Genomic DNA, 23,334 nt, shown 5'->3' on the forward strand with positions numbered 1-23,334 from the left:
TAGCATTAGCTCAGGAAAAGCATGCACATTATTTCTCCAAGGAACCCTAACAGAAGAGTTGACTCATGTTGGGACTTTCTACCTAAAAACTTTCATCTCTGAAGGCTGGACCTGATGGTCTTGGAGATCTTTTCAAACCTTAATGGTTCCATGGTTCTGTCTAGACGAAACACTCCCAATAGCACTGGGCTGTCCACATAAGAGATTTCCATTTTTGCATTTCAGCAACATCTGATCAAGAAGGAGAACTATTACTCTATAGAAAAGCCACTCCAGAGGAGGGACAACTCCCAGATCAGACACTAGTAAACTTCCAGTCAGGTGATAGGGATTAATAAGGATATGAACAAGTCACCACCTGTGTCTGCAGGCTCTGATTCATGAAACAGCAGGGCAGAGTGCCCAAGGGAGTTGTCAGGCTCTGCAGAGAGTGAAATCACCATGACTCAGCCAAAAAGTTGAGGTGAATGGGCTCCAGTCACCACCCATACTGCATCCAGGAAATAATAGCAGCTAAAAAATAATTAAAGCCTTTTAAAACCCTCATAAAATCAGGTTTTATATGGCTTTCAATGATTAGTTGCCTTCCTCCATGCAGATAAAGAAATCATAACAAAAACATTTGAACAGAAAAGCCTGTACACATAGAGTCCTTCCAGCAGTTCTCCTCTGCCAGCCCATGCTGTGGATGAGTTGCCAAAATCTCTCCCTGCTCCTCCTTGGCCTGCAGAAAGTTCAACCCAAAACCATTAATGTCTTCAAATAAAGATTTACAGGGAGGAAAATTGTTGATGGCTCTGTTAAACAAATAGGTTAAAAAATAAAGGCAATTATGTGGTGTTTATACCTTCCAGACCAAGATTTGTTGCAATTAAAGGTAAGTTTAATAGCTCAATCTCAGCATTTCCTAGTCTGTTATCTATATAATTTTAGTCAGCTCCTATTGCTGTAGCATCCAAGTGCCTCATAAAAAATTAAGCAATATGGATATGACATAAGCTTGGTATAAAATCTTTTCAATGTAATTGGAGATAAGTGTAAGAAGAATAGTGTGGCCCTTTCCGGCATTTAAAACAATGTACCACTACTAAACTTATAAAATCTCAAAAGGTTGGGTTTTGTGGTGGGTTTTCTTTTGATTTTTTTTTGTGGGTTTTTGTTTTTGTTTTTTGTTTTTTGGTGTTTTTGTTTGTTTGTTTGTTTTTTGTTTTTTGGTTTTTTGGGGTTTTTTTTTTGTTTTTTTTTGTGGGTCTTTCTCTCTTTTCTGTCAACAAATTCATCACATCTGTCACAGCAGCTTTGTCTGTTTTTTGGGTAGGGTTGTTTGATCCATGTGTTTTCTCATATTTGTTTTCAATAGAAGACACCTCCTCTTGCTGCTCTGATCAGACCACGTTGGAGCTATTGGGCACTTGGAAAAATTTGATTCCCTGCCTCTGCGTCTCTACTTCGAATCAATTGTTTGTTGTTGGTTTTTTTTTTGGTTTTTTTCCCATTCTGGAATGTGTGATGTTATCCAAGGCAACAGAAAGATGACAACAAAGCTTGGTTAAGCCAATGGCTTAGAAACCAGGCCAAGGAGAGCAGGAAGAGATTTTGTTTATATTTAAACCCAGAACACGCATTTGCAAGCCAGCTGAAAATACTGTCCCATAAAAGCAGTTTAAATAATGCAAATGCACATAAATTTTAACAAATCACATCAAACATCACAGTTAGTGGCTCAATAATTCATGATTGCTTCTATATTTTGATAGACAAGCCTTAAAATTCTAAGCATAAAATATTTAATTCTCGCTTACACTGTACAAGTCACAAGATGACACCAGTGGAACTTCCACAGCATTTAAATTGGTGGTCAGGGATCAGCAACAAGCAAGAAGGAGTTTATAGCAATGTAAGGAAAAGGAAAAAAGTAGACTCAAGCAGCAAAGCATCTCTACTGTGATAACTAAACACAAAGTCTCTGTGACATGTGAGATGCCTAAGGTAGGGTGCTGAACTTACATCTGCTCCACGGTGTGTGAAGCATCTTTTCTTCCAGACAGCTGCCAGCAAAGCAGCCCAGTCCCTCCAGGCTCTGGCTCTTGATTTCTGAGGCACTGCACAGAGTCACCTGCCACCTTTAAATATCACTTTTCACCCTATGCAAAAAGCAGGGGGCTGATTTGGATTAAATCACTCCATGTCGACAAGCTGTGATCAACAATCCCCTGTGCAGCATCTGACACCCTATTAGCAGCACTGGCTGAAATTATAACTGGAGGCCAGGGAAGAGATTCCTTCACAGAGAGTGATGGTCCAGCAGGGATCCCATCCCTCTGCAAAGACAGAAATGAGCTGAATGGTAAGGCTGCACTTCCTTTAATGAACTCCTCTGTGAACAGGTGAGCCTCACTTTTTTGAGGAAAAATACGAAAAAAATCAGTCCATTTCCCACCACTAGAGAGTGAAAAAATCCTCCAATGGACACCCATTGCCTCAAGCAGGAATTCTCTTGGCAGTCAGCAGGGTTCTCATCTGCAGTACTGATGTTTTAAATTTTAGCTTTCATGTTTTCACATTCTGTGCTGCCCAGGGGTGCAGGTCTGAGCCTCACACTCAGTGTCACTCAGCTCTCCTCACAGAGCAGGGAGACAAAACAAATCCTTTTCCTGCTGGAGACCAAGGACAACTTTCAGGCCCAAAAGCACAAACAATGGTGGGCTGAAGGGAGGAACAAGAAGGATGGGACCTCCAAACCTGAAGCTGTAATTAAATCCCAGTATGGGCTTAATTAAACCCCAATATGCAATTGGACCAAAACTTATAAAAATATAAGATTTTGAGACCATTAGCCAGTTTGTGACCATTCTTAGTCCACCTTGGGTGTAGCCCTGGTCAGGCCCTGTCCTGCCCAAGGTGTATCCTGGAGGACTTCCAATAAATACCACTTTATTCTCTAGCTCTGTCCAGTCTCTGTTCCAGGCCAGCCTTCCCAAGGCATCAATACCATAGAATGACTAGGGTTGGAAAAGACCCCAAAGTCGCCGAGTCCAGCCGGTCCCAGCCACCAGCACGTCTGCCACCAATCCATGTCCCCGAGTGCCACCTTCCGAGAGCTTCCAGGGGCGGCGCCGCCACCGCGGCACAGCAAAACGCGTGCGAAGCGCCGGGTCCGGTGCTGAGCCATTCGCTCTCGCCTTGCTCATCCCCGAACAAAGAACCACGGACATCCCCGAGCTTCTCCGCAGCCTCGCCCTGCCCGCGGGCATCCCCTGCCTGTGTCGCCTATGACGAGGCGGGGAGGGGCGAGGCGGGGCCGCGGCAGCCCCGCTCCTTTATAGCGGCCTCGGGCAGCCCTGGGCAGGCTCCGAGAGACGGACGGAGCGACAGACAGACACCGGCAGCATGGCCATCCCCTGCGTGGAGCTCAGCAACAAGATGAAGATCCCCGCGCTGGGGCTGGGCACCTGGCAGGTAGCGGCGCGGGAAGGGAGGGCGGGCATCCGGCGGGAGATACGAGATGCGAAATAAAGTTAAAACCCAACGAAATAGAACCCGAGACACGGAATAAAGTTAAGAAACGACAAAAACAGGGAAGGAGCAGCCCCTCTAAAGCGGGATCCGTGCCCTGCGTGGGCTCGGTGTCTCCGGCCCGATGGCCGCCGCTTGTGTAACCGGGCGGGCTGCCAGGAGCGGGGCGGCCGCGGGGAGTCACAGGCAAGGGGGAAAAGGCAAAAAAGAAATATAAATTAGCGGCTGGAGAAGGTGGAAGGAAGCAGGAAAGCAAAACAAAACAAAACAGAGGGGAAGCGAAAGAAACCGACCAAAAAGAGCGAGCGGCAGCGGCTCGCAGCCCCGGGATGGGGTCGCGGTGTGAAGGGGAGGTTTGGGGAAGGCGCAGTGGCGAAACTCCTTGGGCAACGCAGGAGCGAAGAGGGGAAATGACAGTGCATACGGCGCTGCTGGCAGTGGCACAGCTGAAAGTCTTGCAGAAACAAACTCATTTCAGCTCTGTGCCAGTTCCCTGCAGAAATGAACGCTGCTCTGCTGGTAACTCCGTCGGGTTTCAGCTCGATGCAGGCGATGAGGAAACTCCAGGAGCAGCTGAAAGGCGGACTGTGTGGAGCTGTCCCAGCACTGAGCCCTGGCAGGGGGACATGGCAGAGCTCATGGCTGGCTTCTGTTCGCTTTCAGGCTCCCCCAGGAAAGGTGGAAGAGGTGGTGAAGTTCGCTATCGATGCCGGCTACCGCCACTTCGACTGTGCCTATTTCTACCAGAATGAGAATGAAATAGGCAATGCAGTCCGGCAGAAGATCAAGGAGGGCGTTGTGAAACGGGAAGACCTCTTCATTGTCACTAAGGTAAAAGGGCACAAAATTATTGGGGCATTTCGCTTTTCTTGCAGAGAAGCCCTTGTTGTACCTGTAAAGTAACATTCCCTTCTCTGACATTCACTTCGTGGTTCTCTTGTTGTGTCTTAAGAGTTCCAACCCGTATTTGCGATTTGGACTCGGCTTTATCAGGAACCGCTGACAACTTAGGAAAGAGATCACTTACTGATCTAATAATTCCTTCACATGGATTAAGTCAATTATACTGGATGTTCAGTTGGACACACCCAAGAAAGATAAGGGATAAAAACAAACAAACAAACCCACCAAGACAGTTTTCTGGATTTATCATCCAGATAAGCAAGACATTTGAAAACATGTGCAAATGGTAATCCTGAAAGAATACAGAAATCTAAAGTATTTTACACGTGTTTTCTTCATTCCTTTATCTCATCTGCTTGTCAAAGAGGTGCTCCTTACCAAAAAGAAAAGTTCAACTAATAAATTTATCACTTAGGGTTTTCACCAGCAAAACTAGAAAACTTAGAGTATAACTAAGATTTTCGACATTAAGCTTTGTTTTTGTTAAAGGACATGGTTTCATTTAATAATATTTGTTCTTGTATTTAAACAACTTAAATTTTGATTTCGAAAATGAAGTGAAAATGACAACTGTTCTTAATATGGACAGTTAAAAGGGACAGGAAGACTGTATCTATGGGCTGCTCAATAGTCGAAACCTAGGCTGGAAAAAAAAATTTGTAACAGCTTTGCTGTGTCAGATGCACTTAACAGAGTGTTACATTTATACCTGAGAATATCTTCTCACAAGTGGGAATCCTGACTCCACCTTCATGACAGCCAGCTTTGTTTGTCCTGCCTTGACAGTGAAATGTTACATCTTCATCTTCAGCATGTGGGACTTAAGTGGGAGTTTTCCTCCCAGACCTCCAAGTGAGAAGCTTCTATCCTCTGGTCTGCCTTGTGGGAGCTGTAAAGTGACAGTCAGGCTTGATCTCTTCCCATAGCTGTGGAACACATTCCATGAGAAGTCCATGGTCAAGGTGGGATTCAAGAAGAGCCTTGCTGCACTCCAACTGGACTACCTGGACCTCTATCTGATGCACTACCCGATGGGATTCAAGGTAGTCCTGCTCTGCACACCTTTCCTCCTTTCAATTTTTGTGCGTTCTCTCATCATTGCTGTGACCATCTTCATGACACAGCTGGGATACAGGGTTCATTTGGCTCTTCCCTGATCCTGGTGGTAGCAAGAAATTGGTCACTAAAGCAGTGGTGCGTTTCAGCATAGGGGTCTGGCTTTCCTTGCCATTTGGAATGAGATGGAGGTGTGAGCCCCCTGGGTCTTCTGGTAACCAGCACAGGATGGTGGTTACAGCATGGACATCTGGGTTTTGGGAATGTTGGCTTGGTCTGAAGTAACCAGCAAGTGGAAAATGAAGCATAGCACAGCAGGAATGTGTTTCTTTCCCCAGCCTGTATCTGTGTAAAATAAATAAGCTAGAATAAAGGGGCTGTGGGGTGTCTCTTCCCTTCTCTCCAGATCTGCAGAAGTTACATAATTATTACTAATCCCCACAGTCTCTGCATGCAGGGACTGATTTTGCAAAGTATGGCACTCATCCAGAAGAGAATACTAATGGACATGTATCATTTTTAGTTATGCAATATGTTTAAACAACCTGCTAACCTGCTGCCTGTAAAGGCAGTCAAAAGTGCTAGTACACTGTAGAAAATTCAGCACCTAAAAAGTCTGTGTATTATCTGCCTTGATTTAACAGGCTGGTGAAGAGCTGCATCCTCTGGATGACAAGGGCCACAGTATTCCCAGTGACACAGATTTTCTGGACACATGGGAGGTAAGTCAATACTTGGTCTTCAGAGCAGGTATCAGCACTAAAGAGGGAGCAGAGGTCTGTGTGCAAAAGGAAATTGAGGTATATGTTTAGGTGTAAAGGACAGCCACACAAAATTGTATTTCAACCAGACAGCTGCTTGTATCTCTTGTTTTGGGGAGCAAGAAGGGGATGTTTGTAGTAAGGCTAAAGAGAAGAAAGCTGCAAGCACCGTAGGTGGTGTTCCTAAAATATTTGGATATACACAATAGTAGAACTAGCCCTTTAGATAAATCTAGGTGTGGCTGTTAATTTACTGGGTGTTCATACAGATAGGATTCTATTTTCTTTTATTAATTGAGATACTTTTATGTAATCTAATCTAGCATGAGCTGTTTGTTTGTTCATTTTCCACAAGCTTAAGAGAAATAAAATAAAGTAGTTTAACAGTAATACCACCAACTCATTCTTGTTTGTCCTTACTCATTAGGCCATGGAAGAGCTGGTGGATGCTGGTCTGGTAAAAGCCATTGGCATCTCCAACTTTAACCATGAGCAGATTGAAAGACTCTTGAACAAGCCAGGACTGAAATACAAGCCTGTAATTAACCAGGTGAGAATTTCATTTCCATTCCTAAAATAACCTTGCAGTCTAGAATCATAGAGTGGATTAGAATTGGAAGGTACTTTACAGGATTATCTAGATTCAACCCCTTTCCATGAAGCTGGAGCCTTCCACTTAGAAGTATTCCTAAATAGATTTAGAATGTGTGTATATATATAATTACAGTATACCTAAATTCATATAATAGATAAATATAATATACATGTCCTATATAAAAAATATATATAATTTATATAATACGTATTTAGAGTAATCTTAAATATATTCAGCAAAATCCCCACTGTGAGCTTCTGCACCAGCACAGGACTATACAGGGATGCACTGGACTTACTCATTTTTCAACATAAAATAAATAAACCACTCAACATCATTACAAAAAGGAGGTTGAAGAGTACAATAACATAACAAATTCTCACTACATACCTCATGAACGTAATCATAGCATGGCAGCACCTTAAGAACCTTCTCATTTTCTTCCATGTGCAGCTTCATTGCACTCAGCCGAGGGTGCTGAATGTCCACCTCTTCCAGGTGGAGAATATCCAGGGAAATCCCACATTAGCTGTGGGTTTTTAATCTTCTTTTCTTCTGTTCTCTCAAGGATTAAATGCTTGAGAGATGCAGTTCATGTTTGGACTCAGATATTTATTAATTCTTATTTAGTAATACAGTCAGTAAGACTTTTAAGACAGTACAATCTTACAAGTAGTGAGTTCTAGCTAACAAAGTAGAAAAATGGCTCTGTCTCTATCTCTCTACAGGTCTCTTAAGCACAAACTGTGCAATGATGAAATGACACCTAAATTATTTTTACTTTTAACCCAATAACTGACTACTCATGGTCCACAATGCTGATTTTTCTACCCAATTACAAGATTCCACCCAAGCCTATGAAGAAGGTGAAAAAGAAGGACTTAGCCTATGCCCTAAAACCTCCATCTTGCGTTATGTATAGTACGATATTCTAAAACCTTAAACTCCAAATTTTGTACCCTGTGATATTACACACTTCTATTCAAACTACACACCCATAATCCTAGTGCTATCACTCAATTTTGGCAGCCTGTTCCATGGCTTCAAGGTCACATGTAGTGTTCTTGAGAGGGTCAATGCTTGTCAGCACAGAAAGCCTAAAATTCTCGGTGCCCGGGGTTCTAACAGTGTAAGTTAACCAGTGTACATGTTTTTCCTGTGTCCATGCCTGGGAGTAAAGCTCTGGTGCTCAGAAACAGATGAGTATGTGCACAGGGCCACATGAAGCAGCACAGAACACAGCCCCGTGGTCATGCCTTGGCTTGTGGCAGCTGAGCAGCATCCCCATGGAGCTCCTGTTGCTTTCAGGGTGTCTTACCCAAAACATCTATTTGCAACATGAACTGGCTTCCTTTGGTTCAGATCATCTCCCCAAGGTCCTTCAGGAATCAGAGGGACTTTTTGAGGCGAGGAGAGGTTGGGTGCATCAGAGCAGAAAATAACCTTGAGGTATTCTGAGCTGCCTCTCTGATGATGCAGCCCTGCCCTGCACTAGTCCAGGAAGGTTCATTTTCCAGATCCCACACAGATAACACTTTCACTTTTCTCTCTCTCTTTTTTTTCTTTTTTTTTTTTTCCTTTCTTTGGTTATTATGTAGCATGAGAAAGCTCTATTCTCTTCTAGGCCTCTAGATACTGCTGTGACATTAACAACTTTTTCTTAAGATATGTTTGAATCATGATACTGGAAGTCAAGTCTTCACATTTTCTGCAACCCAAGAGGATATAAAATGTAATGCTCTGCAGCTCAGAGAAGTCTGAGGTTCATCTGCCTCTAAATCAACCATCTTTCTGTTCTTGCAGGTGGAATGTCATCCGTACCTGACCCAGGAGAAGTTGGTCAAGTACTGTAAATCCAAAGGACTTGCTGTGACTGCATTCAGCCCCCTGGGCTCTCCTAATCGCCCATGGTAAGAGAGTACTACAGCCTTTCTGTACACAAAACAGTGCAGTTGAATTATGAAAATTACTATTATTATTATTATATTAAGTAAACGATGCAGGTAAAATGAGAAAAGTTCTGTTGTCTTGATGCAGATTGTGTCACATGATGTAAAGCTCCTACAGGGAAGCTGTCCCCTTTCTACTGCCACCATCTCTGTTTTTTAACAGGGCTAAGCCGGGAGAACCCACGCTCATGGATGATCCCAAGATTAAAGACATTGCAGCTAGACATCAGAAAACTCCTGCCCAGGTAAGTTGTCAGAGCAAACTATTCCTCCTCTTCAGATGTCTTACAGGCCAATCCTACCAGATGGTACTTTCTCTAGAGATATATTATAATGGGGCTGGACTTGACTCTTCATTCTGCCCAAGTTCTTAACAGAATTCATAAAAATTATCAGCTATTTCGAAGGTCTTGAGTGCTAAGTTTTGGGGTGGACTGCTCAGCAATGGTAGGTACATGCTTGCCTTAGGTGTTCACCTTCTTGAATTTTTTATTCCTTTCTCCAGCTAAGTTATTCTTCAGATGAGTCCTGTAATTTGGAGACATATTTGATTGCCTCCAATCTGCTCATGTTCACAAAGAATTTTCGAAAGCTGCTTGATTATTTAAGATTTTTTTTCCTCTATTAGTTTGCTAGTCACACAATGAGTTGATGCCTGGGGTGTGCAGAAATTACACTTCAAACAAAGCCATATATCCACATGCAATCAAAGACAATCATATTTTAAGATAGGCAGAGGAGGATGAAAAAAACCATTGTATGCAACAGTTCTTTCTTTTTGTGGAGGGAACTTTTAAATTCTGTAAATATGTTTTTCCTTTTATGGACTTCCAAAAGCTGGACCTTTGAGAGGTGCTTACCTATGAGCTCAAAATAATCTGTAGTGTCATTATGCTCAGTTAGTCTGAGCACTCATATAATACAAGCCAGAGCATCATAATTTTTCTCCCCTTGGCACTACCCTAAACAAAAACAAAACAAATCCTGCAAACGCCACCATGTAGAAACAACACAGAAAAATTTAAAAAAATTTCAGAAAAAATTACAGATTGCCAGTCTATTGGCAAACACATGAGCAAATCCGAGACTATCAAACTCCTGTTTGCAAACTGGTAGTCTTCCAAAACCTGAATATGGGTGTAGAAAAATAAATTGTAGATAAAAAAAAAAAATTCCACAAAGCATGTTTGAATAGATTTCTTAGTACCTCAGTGTTCATGCTCCTTGTTGTTGTTTCCCAGGTCTTGATCCGTTTTCTGGTCCAAAGAGACATCATTGTCATCCCCAAGTCTGACAAACCACACCGTGTTGAGGAAAACATGAAGGTGAAGCTCCCTTTGGAAAGGCTGCTGCCTGGTTTTGTGCAGGATAGGCACCCACACCCATAGCCCCTCTGTGTTTCCAAGCAGCACCTGAGTCACTGCAAGGGGGGGATGCAGAGATTTGAACACTGGGGCTCAGCACTACCAACCATGCGGGGAAAAGCATTTTGTTCCTGCTAGGAAAGAAATGGGTTACCCTGGGGTTGTCTGAGCCCTGCTGCTGCAGAAAAGGAGCCCCAGGTGTGGACTTGCCCTTGGGAAAAAGCTTAACAAGTCCTTAGGGTGTAAAGGAACAAGCTGTGAACAAACACCAGACTTGTTAGAGTTTGTCTCACTTGGAGACTATGGCTCCCCTTGGCAGTGAAGTTTAGCTGCAGTGTTTGCTCATAAGGTGTGGCATCTTATATAAGATCTCTATGCTGTTTTCAATGGTGAGAAAGCAAACCCTCTCTCCGTGGTGAGAGAGTTTGGGGTTATTCCTCCTATGAACCCCTGGCAAGAACTCTGAGCTGATTAACTGTGAGGCAACTATTTGCAGCTGATACCCAGTAGTCCTCTCTCATAGCAGAAAATTGACTTCCAGCTCCAGTATTTGGGACACATCCTGAGCACCTAAAGTCTTCTCTGTGTGCATTACAACACAAAGTGCAGTGGCATTTGGCCACCCAGAAGTATGAGACCTTGCTGTGAATAGCACCTCAGAAAGAAAAGGACTGTCTAGATGACTTCAAGGGTTGTTATTTGCCTGAGAAATAAGAGGATTGCTTAACTATGCTTAATGCATTCCTACCTCAAGACCTAAGTGCATGAAGCACACTTAGTAGCTAACTGCTCATGAGCCTAACTAAAAAGCTTTTTTCTTTCTCTGCTAGGTGTTTGACTTTGAACTGTCTAAAAAGGAGATGGATGTCATCCTCAGCTTTAACAGGAACTGGAGGGCAGTTCCAGTGGTCCAGTATGTTCCTTATTATCCATACTATCCATTCATCCTATTTCTCTGTATTTTCATCCCCCCTCTCTTGAAAACATACATGACCAAAACCAGGGAGAGCTTCTACTTTAAACTTTAGTGAGGCATGTCCTGCAGCTTCAGGAGGGAGATTCATTTGGGGTGTTCCCTCCACCATATTGGTGTTCCAGGGGGTTTCTCACAAGCCTGTGTTCAGTTTACTGACAGCTGCAGAGCCTGAGTGCATGGGCAGTGTGGGAGGGAGGCTGCAACAGGGAAATGCTGCTCAAGATACTTCCTGCACTGCTTGAATAACAAGGTCTTTCTCTTTTCAGGGCTGTCAACCACAAGGACTACCCATTCAAAGCAGAATATTAAATGCATGTGGTTCCTGCAAGACCTCCATTTAACTCCTTCCAGATTAGACATACTCTCCAGCTTGATCTTCATTTCTTCTTCTGTACTTGATAATCATTATGAGCAGTTACTTTTTCCTCCTTTTTTAAGGAGACCATTAACTGATGTAAGAACGCAGCAGAATGGGTGGGGGTTTAGTAAACATGCTTTGCAGAAATCTGGTTTTGATTAGTAGTGAAAAGACAATGTCTTTTCATTTCCTTTTTATCTGATCTTCCTTAATTAGAGACATGTTTAACAAAAAAAAAAAAAAATAGTGACTTAGATGGAGTTTTTTATATGTTACTTCCAGTGTGGTCAGTCATACTGGCTCATGAGTCACTGTCAAAGAATGCTCTAATTACAATGCTTTTTGTATATTTGTGATTTTTATAGAGTCTATTTCTAGTGCTTTAAAATTTTATATGAATAAAATTTTATTAACAACAAAAGTTGATCAGTGTAGTCCTTAAATCGTTTTATATAGTTTGGCATGTTTTTCTGAAGTCTGGGATTTTACAAATTTTAATACAGATAGAAATAAGCTTCTGTAATTTCTGAACAAGGACAGGACGTGCAGATTAGTTTGTGGTTTATTCTTCAAAACAGGATTGTGCTCTAGTTGGGACCTAAAGAACAAAGTTGTAACTGTTGCCTCAGGCAATTCTTCCTCTGAATACCTGGAAACTGAGCTCCTGTGTGATCAGTGGGGAAGGCAGCATCATGGGCAGGGATAACTCAGTAAAATCCAGCCAGCTAAACATAAGGGCTGCCTCTAACATCAGCCTAGGAGTCTCAAATATAAACTTAGATTTTTGCAACTCTGCTGGCAGCATCCAGAATATTACACTCAGACACAGGCTGGCTTTACCTAAGGAAAGAACAGAAAAAACTCTTCCTCAAAATCACCAAACCAAAACCTGAGACAGCCTCACAGTTAATTGCTCTAAAGTATTTTCAGACATATTTTGCTAGGTCAAAGCCAAGCTGGTTTGTGGCATTCAGGAGAGACATTCTCAGGGGTTCTTCACCTTATCTCACAGGGACTGCCCACAATTCCTATCACACTTAAAACTACTGGTCCATCCCTACTCATTAACAAACAGGGGGCTGCTGATGGAAATATTCCATTTATTGCAGATGCAGTTTCAGAACACACTGTTTGAACAAGTTGTTTTTATTGCAGCTATCAGATGTATTTGAAAGACTCAGAGGAGTGTTTACAAAACCCCCAAACAAAAAAACACCACGACAACTCACAGACAATGTCAGGCACAGTTTCACCCCCTACAGATAACTTTGTGCATCTCAAGATGTAAACAAGATGTTCCAGCCAAGCAGGGGAGCCCAGCTTTGGGCTGAATTACAACATTGCACTTCTTTAGGAAGAAGCCAGATGGTGTAAGACATGGAAGTGGTGATAACTGGGGGCTCTAATGCACAACAAAGCTGTTAACAACACGCTTATGGGATACTTGAGTTGCTCAGTTTATGCCACCCATACACTGTAGGATGTAAGTGCTAAACTGTATGGCATGTAAATTCAAACCAAGCTGACGTCTTATGGCCATGTATTTACTATATACAAATGAAAACACCTGTAAATAAGATATTCAGGAGGGAGGGGTAAAAAGAAGCATCATAAAGATAGAGGTTTACTTCATTTTCGGTGGACCTGGTGTACGGCACGGATGGATGGCAAGATTTAGTGTACAGTCATTTGAAACAAGCTCCAACTGTTTACATTTTTTTCTTTTTAATTATGGTAGTTTTATATAAATTAAACTACAAGGTTTTATACAAGTGACCTATTTTTGACCCTCTATACCCTTACCTTTTCCTCTTTTAAAAACTATACTTTCTTTTTAGTTGCCCATTACTGGACAACTGACATTTAAATTTTTTTAATACTTATCTCACCATACCTCTAATGACAATTATGAAATCTTACTATAGAAAAGTGTGTGATTTTGTCTTTACTTTTTTAAGCTGTGATATTGGCTAATTATGTATGTTTATTGCTAAATATAATACTCTAGCACATATTAAAGCATTCTACCATTAGTAGTGCCTTTAGGCTAAACTTTGTAAAGCTATGTGTGTATATATATATTCTAGATTGCATTCAATTACTAGTCACTAACAACAAAAAGAATTATCAGTACCGCTGTCAGCTAACATAATCATCCCAAATTTAGGTATTAACTTAAACTAGAATGGAAAAATTGATACTTAAAAAAAGTATAAAACAAAAAAAAAATTTAAACACGTTATTGATGCAGTATTTCTCATGACATGGGCAACTTACAGAAAATATTACATTGTCAACTAAAGATATTTCTTCCATGCCTTAGTCTAAAGTGCAGAAAGAAAAAGACTTCTGTATTAAAAAAGTAACCATTGTTTTTATAGGTTTACTGCACACCTTTCCCAAGCAACTTTACATGCGTTTTGGGTTGACCTCTAATGCCAGCTGAAATCACTGTCCAGATACATATTTATGACTATCAGTAGAAGAGTCTATATATTTCACAGCATGGGTTTCTTTAGGAATAAAGGCTCTTGTGCAAAGGCAGTACTATTCTGATGAATGTCTAGACTGATTATTAAATACAGTGCTAATATACATGGTTTTAACTGGGATAATGCAAAAAGACATTTTGGTAAATAAACATAAATATAAAAAGAACAATTTAGCACTTTTTTCCATTTTTTCTTTTTTTTTTTCCCCAAACTGATTGGTCCAGCGTCTTTAGTGGCCTTCTACGGTTCTTTCTCAAATTGTCTCAAACCTGCTGAGAAAGAGACAGATTAAATACAGCTTGAAACAACCCAAACACATCTCTAGAACAGGAAAGGCACAGCTCTCTAGGTTAACATGTAAGAAGGCAGGACACGAGCTGGGTGCTGCTCCGCTCATGTGCTGGTGTTGCTCTGAGGACAAAAATGAGGATTTGTGCCTCTAAGGAGAGGCTCAGCAATGACCAAACCCCTCTGCTGGGACTGCTCCTGTGGGTGGAGAACACCTTCCATGAGAGCACGGCTGCACAAACACTGAGCCAGCCCAAAACTCCCTCTCCTGACACTTTGCTTTAAAAAAGGACAAGAGGAGGAAAACAATTCTGCTTTGCACAACTCTCAACCAAAAAAGAAAATTCAGAGGTATACCATACCTCTGGCTTTACATAAAACCACTAAAAATGTACATAAACCCACTAAAAATGCGTGTGCACATATTAAAGTGTAGAAAACCAAGAAGTTTTTCTATATTTGATCATTTCACTCTTAGCAAAGAGTCGAGGGATGTTGCAAGCATCCTTAAAGGCTGTTAAATCAGTCAGTGAGCTTCCATTCTTCTCCCATTGGTTCTTAGCCATATAATTAGTTTAATAGGCTTTATCTGGAGTGCTTTGGGTGAAAATAAAAATAAAAAGCTAAGAATGCTATTTTGCTGATTTCTTTCTGTAAAACTAAGTTGTGTTTCACCAACCAGTGGTTTCAAAATGACAATAGCATAACTATTTTTGCCTTGAAAAGACACCAACGCACAGCTCCAGCAAAAACAGTTTCTCAGCCATTAATGTTTCAATGTTATTGCAATGGAGTTTTTAAAAGGCAAAGGCAAAAAGCAATTTTTGGCATCAATGTGGGCAGCTGCAGAATTTTAACACACAAGTACACCTATGCAAAAAGGTGGCAACGTTTCTATATAGTAATAGGTACTGCAATATTTGCATTGTGTTATTACATGCATATAATAAAATATTGTATGCATAGTTTTATTAAATATACATATAATAATGTATATTTTATAAAATGATAACATTGTATATTATATAAATGTAAATATACTATAAATATAAATGTATATTATATAAAATGTTAACATTTTATGCATAATAGGGTTATATTATATGTGTGTAATAATATGTATAAAACTATAGATAGTTTTATCTATAGTTTTATACATATTATTACACACATAATAATATGTAATATTATTATGTGTGAATTGCACCTGTTGGTACAATGTATGCATTATGGCCTTACTTACCATTAGTCTCTGATTTTTTCCCTGTAGCTGATACCTGTTTGAAAAAGCAAAAAGCCATTATTAAAATCCCATATAGGAGAACATTGTTATTTATAATAGGAAAAAAAAAACCAACTCCATGCAAAGATGCCCACAGATAACACAGCTCTGTCAAACACGAATATTTAAAAATTCTAAAATACTTATAAAATATAAATAAATACAAAATATAAATATTATATATTACACAATCTATAAGATATAATAATAGATATTTTATATATATATATATAAATAGATAGAATACACAAGTGATACCCTGCTTTCTGAACCTCATTGTACTTTCTTTTATAGGTAAAAAGGTGAGTTAGTAACAAAATATAATCAGCTAAACACTGCCCAGAAGTGTTATTACCTTAGAAGAAGCAGCTGGCTTCTCCACTGACTGCTTCTCCCAGAGATTACGTTTGCCAGATACATCTCCTGGTCTTAAATCCTGTATTTTTAATGTCAGAGAACAAAAACCAACATTAGCTTAGGTTTATTTTCATTGTTAAAGAAAATGTTAGAATGCAACTTCCTCACAAGAGAAGCTGAGGAACATTCCCCAGAGGTAAATATTACATTGTCTATCAGTTATAAAGAATTGTATTTCATAAAATAACTTCACACATACCCATGTTTTATAAAAAAAACAATCCTATTGCATCTATTTCATGTGGCACAGACTGGTCTTAACTCAGCATGATCAACCTAGCGAGTGCAGTGAAGAGTTATTTAATCAGATTTTAAAAAAAAATCCATTTTTTGCAGAAAAAACTCCACTTTTTTTCAGGGACAGTATTTCTGCTAGGGAGGAATTAAAAACAGCTTGTCAAAGCATTTTAGTAAAAAAATTGTATGGAAAATAGAGGTGGACTTTTAATACAACAGAAAAGCAGATCCTACTCTGCATCCTTAAATACAGATTTCAGCACTTATCACTGTAGACTTTCATATCTTTTTTAATTTCCATTGGACCCTTTGTAACCTTAGGATGCGCCAAACACTAGCCTGACAGAAAAATTCCCCAAAACAGATGACACAAAGTCATTAAAGAATAGTAGTATTCTCTGAAAAAGAATATATTATGGAGACTTTAATCAAAGCCCCATAAAAAATGTCAATTAGCTTCCTGGGGAAAAGGAGGGCTGCAAATGAAAATGACATCTGCCCAATGACATGAGCAGATGGATTGATATCTACCTCTGTGCATGGCAAACAAGAGACTCAAACAATTTTGGACATAAGTACTCTCCTGTTCAGGAAGTATTCAAGTCCTGCATGGCTTCCAGGATTTTGTATGTAGGGGGGCAGGTTTTCTGCATATAAGAATTTCTACCTGTAAAATGCTCAGTGATGAATGGAAATGAGATGCCTGCAAGGGGTATTTGCACCCAGCAGAGATCCTCTAGAACTGATCATAATTTGCAGCCACACAGGGTTGCTGATGATTAAAACATGAAGCCAATTCTGCACTTTAAAAAGGGAGGGCAGTAGTACCAGAGGAAGGAAGAAAGCAACCAACTTTGACCTTATCACAAAGCCACCGGCAGTGGACACCATCATAAATCCATTTTCATAGTCCTGAAGTAATTTGGGATCTGTGATTTCGGTTCACCATAAAACTGAATTTTTTACTCTGCCTTGAACCCAATATTCTTCCAAAATTCACCAGAATCCTGATGGCCACAAAAACTCTGAACATTTCTTTACTTTAGCAGAATGTGAAGGGGGTGAGAAGTTATTTGCTAAATAAGAAATTTCATGCTTCCCTTCAATTTATTCTGACAAAAAAAGGAAGTCAAAATCACACATTATATATGTATATAAACCTTCATAGTCAATCATAAACAGGTTTACCTGACCAACTTAGCAAACAGACCCCCAAAGAAGAAGAATAGGAGGAGGGCGCCTTCCTTCAAGCAGAGACATTGAAAGAAGAAAGAACAATCTATTGAGAAAGAGGGAAATTAAGACACAGATAGAAACAGTTGGCTGAGGGGAAAACAAGAGATTAGTTTTACATTCTCTAAAAGATGCAACTTAAAAGAAAGAGAGAAAAATCTGGAAGCAGATTCAATAGTGGACAATGCTGCAAATTACAAACTCCTTTTTAGGACAAGTAGGAGAGTGAATTGAGAAGGTGTTTTTCAGGCTGCACTTTTTATAAAGGGCAGATGAACTGGCAGGAAAACACTGCACAAAGATACAGGGAAGAAACCAATTCTTTAACAAAATCCTGAAATTGAATCATTAACATCACAAACGATTCTCTAATATGGAGAATTTACTTTCCAGTTCCTCATCCTTACCCTTCCCCACCCCACAGTCACCTCTTCCTGCTCCTTCCCACACTGCTGCTTCCCACATTCCCAGTTTATTACCTCTACAGCATTTTCTGCTCTGATTTTTGCTGAACTAATGAGCAGCCTAAAGGGCCTTCATTAGGAGTTACATTTAGTCTCATAAAGAACTGAATTATTTCAGTTGTGTTTTAAAACATACTTGGAAAATTTTTACAGGGCAAGGGTCAAACTCCAAGTGTGTGTAAGTGTGCAGTCTGGGGTCTGGGGCTGGTAATTTCTAAATTAATGGCAAGCCTTTCACAGGTGATAAATTAAAGTCCTCCTCTACCAGAGAAGCATTTCTCTGAGCTTTCAGGTGATAACTGCCCTGTTTCCTCTCCCCATTTTCTGACTACCAAGGAGTCAGCATCCAGAGGTCCTCTATGTGCTTCCAAGAGGACACAAAGTAGAGTTCCTCCAAAGGCCATCAGCTGGTGGAGGAAGCACCCTTTGCCCCAGGAGAGAACCCACCTACTGAAGAGATGGCTGTCCCAAGTTTACTTACAGAAGGTTTTGGAGCAGGGGATTTGTTGCTCTCTGGGGTCTTGGTCAACCACTCATTGATACGACTGGAGACACCAACCTTCAGTCCAGCAGTTTCCTGCAAAATGATAAAGTCCAATCAGAAGGCTTTCAGAATGGCTTTTGCTCTGTTTACCATGGTTTAAATTTAAAAGCAAAGCCAAGCCTGAGTTTAACAGAAATATCCTCACTGAGCCTATGGCTTGCTCAGAGACATCCTGTATGCTCTGAAGGTATTGTCCCTATGAATGACACAGTGCTACTGCCCTCTAGTTTTCAAAAATTATATACATGGACTGACAGAAACCTCTCCACTTTAGTGCTACCCCAGTAAAAAATGTCAGACATTAATATGCTCTTTCTACCACAAGCCCAAACTCCAAAAATCTTTAGTTAATAGAAGAGACATCCATTCAAATCTACTTTTTTCTCTTGTTAAACCTATTTTTTTTTCAAAAAGGTACACAATAGAGAAGTGGCCTAAAATTTAAAATATTAAATCTTTAAAAGGCTAGAACAAATTACTAAAATTTAATTACAATCTGTAATAACCCACTTCAATCCACGGCTCATCTTTTTGCCTATGATAAATGCTCAGCAACTTGCATCAATTTATAGAAAGAACATGTTGCCTTAAAAGTTTACATAGAAAAGATAAAATCCTCACAAATACTTCTATGAATTATCTAAAAAATATCATCACTATCCTGCCTATTCAAATCTCTTCTGCTCTCCAAAAGAATTTTGCCCTACTCAAAGAATCTCTTTGTACTCTGCTTGAATGACCCAGATGTATTTTTCTAAGATATCTGATGTGGCTCTGGAATGTCTCATAACTGAGCTCAGTAGGTCACAAAATTCTTCCATTAAACTCAATATTGCAGCCACACCATCTCATGGATTTCTGAGGTCTTCAGGATCCTTTGAGATAGTCTTCACCAACGATGTCAACAGGAGCAGACAGGCTGACTCACAGGAACACAAACACAAGGCCCAGAGCATAATTCTTTATAATCACTAGCTTAAATTAAGCACATGCCTTATTTGGTGTTCCTGTCCCAGAAGGTGATGAAAAAACATTCCCTTTCTCCCACATGCTCTTGATGTTACGGACACCCTCAGCTGGAACGTGAAGGTCAGAAGCTTTAGCTGGTCTTGAAGCCTTTGTTCCCTGGGGAAAGATCAGGGCCACTGGTTACAGTCTGGTTCCTCATCCTTACCCTTCTCCACCCCACAATCACCTCTTCCTGCTCCTTCCCACATTCCAGGTTCAGTACCTCCATAGCATTTTCTGCTCTGATTCTTGCTGAGCTAATGGGCAGCCTAAAGGGCCCTCATTAGGAGTTACATTTAGGCTCATAAAGAACTGAATTATTTCAGTTGTGTTTTAAAACATACTTGGAAGATTTTTATAGGGCAAGGGTCAAACTCCAAGTGTGTGTAAGTGTGCAGTCTGGGGTCTGGGGCTGGTAATTTCTAAAATAATGGCAAGCCTTTCACAGGTAGTAAATTAAAGTGTTTGGCATCAAGAGCTAGATTTGCAGGGTGGTTTGACTCCAGGGAATGCAGCATCTCTATGTGGTTCTAGCATTGATCATGCAGAGATGAGGAGGAGTGCCCAGTTCAAAAAGTGCCACTGATACTCTCTCCCCTTTTCCATTTGCAGCTGCAAATACAACCAGCTGTGAAAATGGCACTCATTTTTGTGTTTATTACCTTTCTAAAACCCATGGCAAACCTTAGCTCTGCACACAACTGCTCCAAGGCCTTAAAATCTTAGTTATTGCCTGGATCCTGGAAGCCTGGCTCTTTTAGGGACTGAGCTAGGGAAATAGTTTTGTAGAGGCAGGGGGAAAGGCTGCTCTGTCACTGAGCATCAGATTCTACTCCATCTGCCCCAGACAACTGAACCTCCACATTCCAGGGATAAATCTCACCAATTACATATGTTTGAAACAAGCTGTTCTTTCCAGGAGTGGAGAGTTGGGTGGGAGTTTTTGGGTGTTTTTTGGGGAAAATGTGTCTTTTGCATGGTTATTAAAAACACCAGACCAAATTCGTCCTCTTTCTTCTTTTCAAAATTCTTGCACATTTTACATATCACAGATTTGATGAGACTAAGAACCTGTATGAGTGATGCTTTGCCTCTCTAATTGCTAAGTCAGATTTGGCAACTTGTGGACAAATCAGAAACTCACCAAAGGAAATATTTCAAAACAGATGGCAGCTGGATACAGTGGCATCAATGTCCTAGTTTACCCTGGACTATGGACAGAAAAAGCCCTCAGGCTCTTAGGTGATTTGTCAAAATCACCTGGGGTCAGATTCTGCATTTTAATGATTTTGGCTTCCCTTTTGTCACTGCTTAAACAGTTCTCTGCAGGGCATGCCTTCGCCAAGGAATTTCACTGTAAGGTGGCAGTCAGCAGCACAGAGCCAGCTCCTTGTTCTCCTAAATAAACTGCTAGGTCAGCTTTGCTCAGGATGACCATCAGCTCTGTGCTGACAGGTCAGATCAGCCAAGCAGAGGATGTGAGTGTCACTCAAGATGTTGACTGAACCCTCCAAAGCTGCTGCAAGCTTACAAAACAGAGTAAATTGCAGCATGAAAAGGAAGACACAGATCTGAGGTTTTGTTTAGATACATCTCTAGATGTTGGTTACAGATATGCCCCGAGCAGTTTGTTCTTGAAGTCACATTAAAGAAGAGTTTGTGATCAAAAACCCTCCCTGCAATTCTTGAACAGAAAAACAAAGTCTGATTAAAGGCCCCAAAGCCATTAGATCCATTTACTGGAATTAACTTACCTCAATTGCACTAGTGTATTGCTCAAGTCTACTGTCAATCTTTGAGACAACTGCTGTTGTCTGGGTGGGCTTCATACCACTACAGGAAATGGGGAAGAAAAAAAAAAAAAAAAGCAAGAATTACTATAATTATTATTCTCTCCACTTAAACACTGCTGTTTGAACTGAACTTACTGTTTCTATGCTTTACCTCTTTTGAGCAGATTTGTTCAAAAATTCTGTTCGCTCCTCTATCTAGAAAAGAGAGGAACAAAAGCTTTAAGTTGGAAGTTAATAAAGAGCCAGCCTGTGCAAGGCCAGCCTGAAATGTCATTTTAAATGTCAAAAAAAGTCAATCTGAAAGAGATACATTCCAACAGAAATTTCACAGACACACACAAAGGTTTTATAGATAGAAGTCAATTTTGCTACATATTCATAAAAGTGGATATATTTTCTGCATGAATGTTTGCATCCTACACATTTCTTCAGTGCCCCATATGTAACAAGAGAATAAATGAACAACACAGAAAGAAGAAAAGGGAAGGAATCTAACTCACAGAAGGGATTCATAAGCACAAAAACCTATGTCATCCTCACATCTCTCACACAAGAGCAAGTACGTGTCTCTTGAGACAGACAGCAAATTTAATAAAGGTTTTCTGAGCTGAAACATCAAACTAGGCCAAGTTTGGAGCTCAGCCACAAAGCCTCTCTTAGTACATGTTTTTGGAGGACACTAACAACTTAAATTTGAGCTCCAAAAAAACCCATCAGTGTAAACCCTGCTTTAGGTAGGGTCACTGCTGAATCAGTATCTACCAGCTGTTATTATACAAACTGCTATCTGACATCTCATTATTATTTTCTGCTCTGTAAATAGGAAAATATTGTGACGTTTCAAGAGAGGAAGACTCATGAAAATCTCATATGACTTCTGTCAAATCTCTCAATACAATAAGAAAAAAAAAATCCATCTTTGAATAGTTTTAAAACATTTCACATTGAGGGGTAGTGGGATGGGGAGTATGTGCATCTATTTGTATTCTGGGTCAAGAAATTGTTTCATCAAGCTTCCTCAAGTCTCATCCATGTTGCATTGTTCCACTTCTCATCCCAGACTCTAAGTTTTAACACTTAACTCTTTTAAGTTTTACTTAAAAGTAAAATACATGCAAGCAGCTCCAGGGGATTGAAATGATGAATAATCAGCCTGGCTGGATTCCTGGGGATTCCCCAGTCTCAGCAGGAGCTCTCCATTTTCCCTTTACTTTAACCGTGACTGCTCTGGCATCTGTGCCTTTAACACAAGGCAATGACAGCCATTCCTTTAAATGGCTCTCTTCGGTGCCTTTAGCATCCAAGGCTATCCCAGAATACCGGGTCCCACAGCAATCCCATCAAAGGGCATGAACGGTTTATTCCTCAAGCCCTTGTAAGCAAAAACTCAGGCAGTTCACTTGAGTGCAGAATTTGCCAAACGAACTCACTGGAAGAGCTCCAGCTACCACCCATCCAGCTCAAAGGCACCTCTGAAGCTCTAAAACACATACAATTTACAGAGTCTTTTCCACTACCAGCTTTAGTTTATAAAATACAGTTTTAGTTGCCAAAACACTGAGCTAAAAGCAGTCCTGAGTGCAAAGGGAAGCTCTGCTAGGACAAATCCCCTGTTTCAGTGGAGTGTTGTCACAAGGTGGCAGCAAAAGACCAGCAGGAGCCCTGCACACCCGCAGGAACAAGTTACAGCTGTCAGCCAGAGGAGGTACAGCCAGCAATGAACAAAAATGGTTCAAAAGTGACCAAACAGACCAAGGATGGTCACTCAAAACACGTCGCCTCACACCTGCTATGGTATAGAAGTTGTTTTCCCCAATGCTGATTTCTGGGTCATAACCAGCAATGTATCAGAACGATGAGTTATTCCAGCAGGAACTTCTAGTCTGTCCCCAGTCTGGTGGACAGCAAGGACAAATAATATGGGCTATCTCAAAGAATCAGGACTCAAGGCAACCGCCTAGTAATCCATTTACAGGATCTTCACACTCTTTTATGTGCAGGTGGGAGAGATGCTTCTGCACAGCAGGACAATCAGGCATGAGTGGGCACTGGTGGAAGAGGTGGGAAGGAAGAGAAACATTACTCTTGTGGATGTAGG

General features: G+C 40.6%; 2 protein-coding genes across 5 annotated transcripts in view; one reads left to right on the top strand and one right to left on the bottom strand.

Moving 5' to 3' along the window:
- The first annotated feature begins 3,307 nt into the window (after window positions 1–3,307).
- Window positions 3,308–11,899, top strand: LOC136361551 (aldo-keto reductase family 1 member B10-like). The gene is made up of 10 exons (XM_066319561.1): window positions 3,308–3,459; window positions 4,180–4,347; window positions 5,346–5,462; window positions 6,120–6,197; window positions 6,664–6,786; window positions 8,635–8,741; window positions 8,944–9,025; window positions 10,022–10,105; window positions 10,975–11,057; window positions 11,387–11,899. The coding sequence occupies exons 1-10, from the start codon at window positions 3,391–3,393 to the stop codon at window positions 11,427–11,429; spliced, it is 954 nt and encodes a 317-aa protein (XP_066175658.1). The 5' UTR covers window positions 3,308–3,390; the 3' UTR covers window positions 11,430–11,899.
- Window positions 11,900–13,559: 1,660 nt separating this feature from the next.
- The window catches only part of CALD1 (caldesmon 1), a 172,471-nt gene continuing 162,696 nt past the window's right edge, over window positions 13,560–23,334 (bottom strand). For 3 of the 4 annotated variants that reach the window (XM_066319549.1, XM_066319550.1, XM_066319552.1), the window contains 7 exons: window positions 21,388–21,431; window positions 21,198–21,276; window positions 19,429–19,560; window positions 18,373–18,468; window positions 15,896–15,976; window positions 15,502–15,535; window positions 13,560–14,242 (listed from right to left, as the gene is read on the bottom strand). In XM_066319549.1, coding sequence (XP_066175646.1) covers window positions 14,211–14,242; window positions 15,502–15,535; window positions 15,896–15,976; window positions 18,373–18,468; window positions 19,429–19,560; window positions 21,198–21,276; window positions 21,388–21,431 — 498 coding nt within the window. In that variant the 3' untranslated portion in view covers window positions 13,560–14,210. The remainder of the gene's footprint in view (window positions 14,243–15,501; window positions 15,536–15,895; window positions 15,977–18,372; window positions 18,469–19,428; window positions 19,561–21,197; window positions 21,277–21,387; window positions 21,432–23,334) is intronic. The other variant, XM_066319551.1, reaches the window with a different exon arrangement.

Source organism: Sylvia atricapilla, chromosome 5 (genome assembly GCF_009819655.1).
Source record: "Sylvia atricapilla isolate bSylAtr1 chromosome 5, bSylAtr1.pri, whole genome shotgun sequence".
Lineage (NCBI taxonomy): Eukaryota > Metazoa > Chordata > Aves > Passeriformes > Sylviidae > Sylvia > Sylvia atricapilla.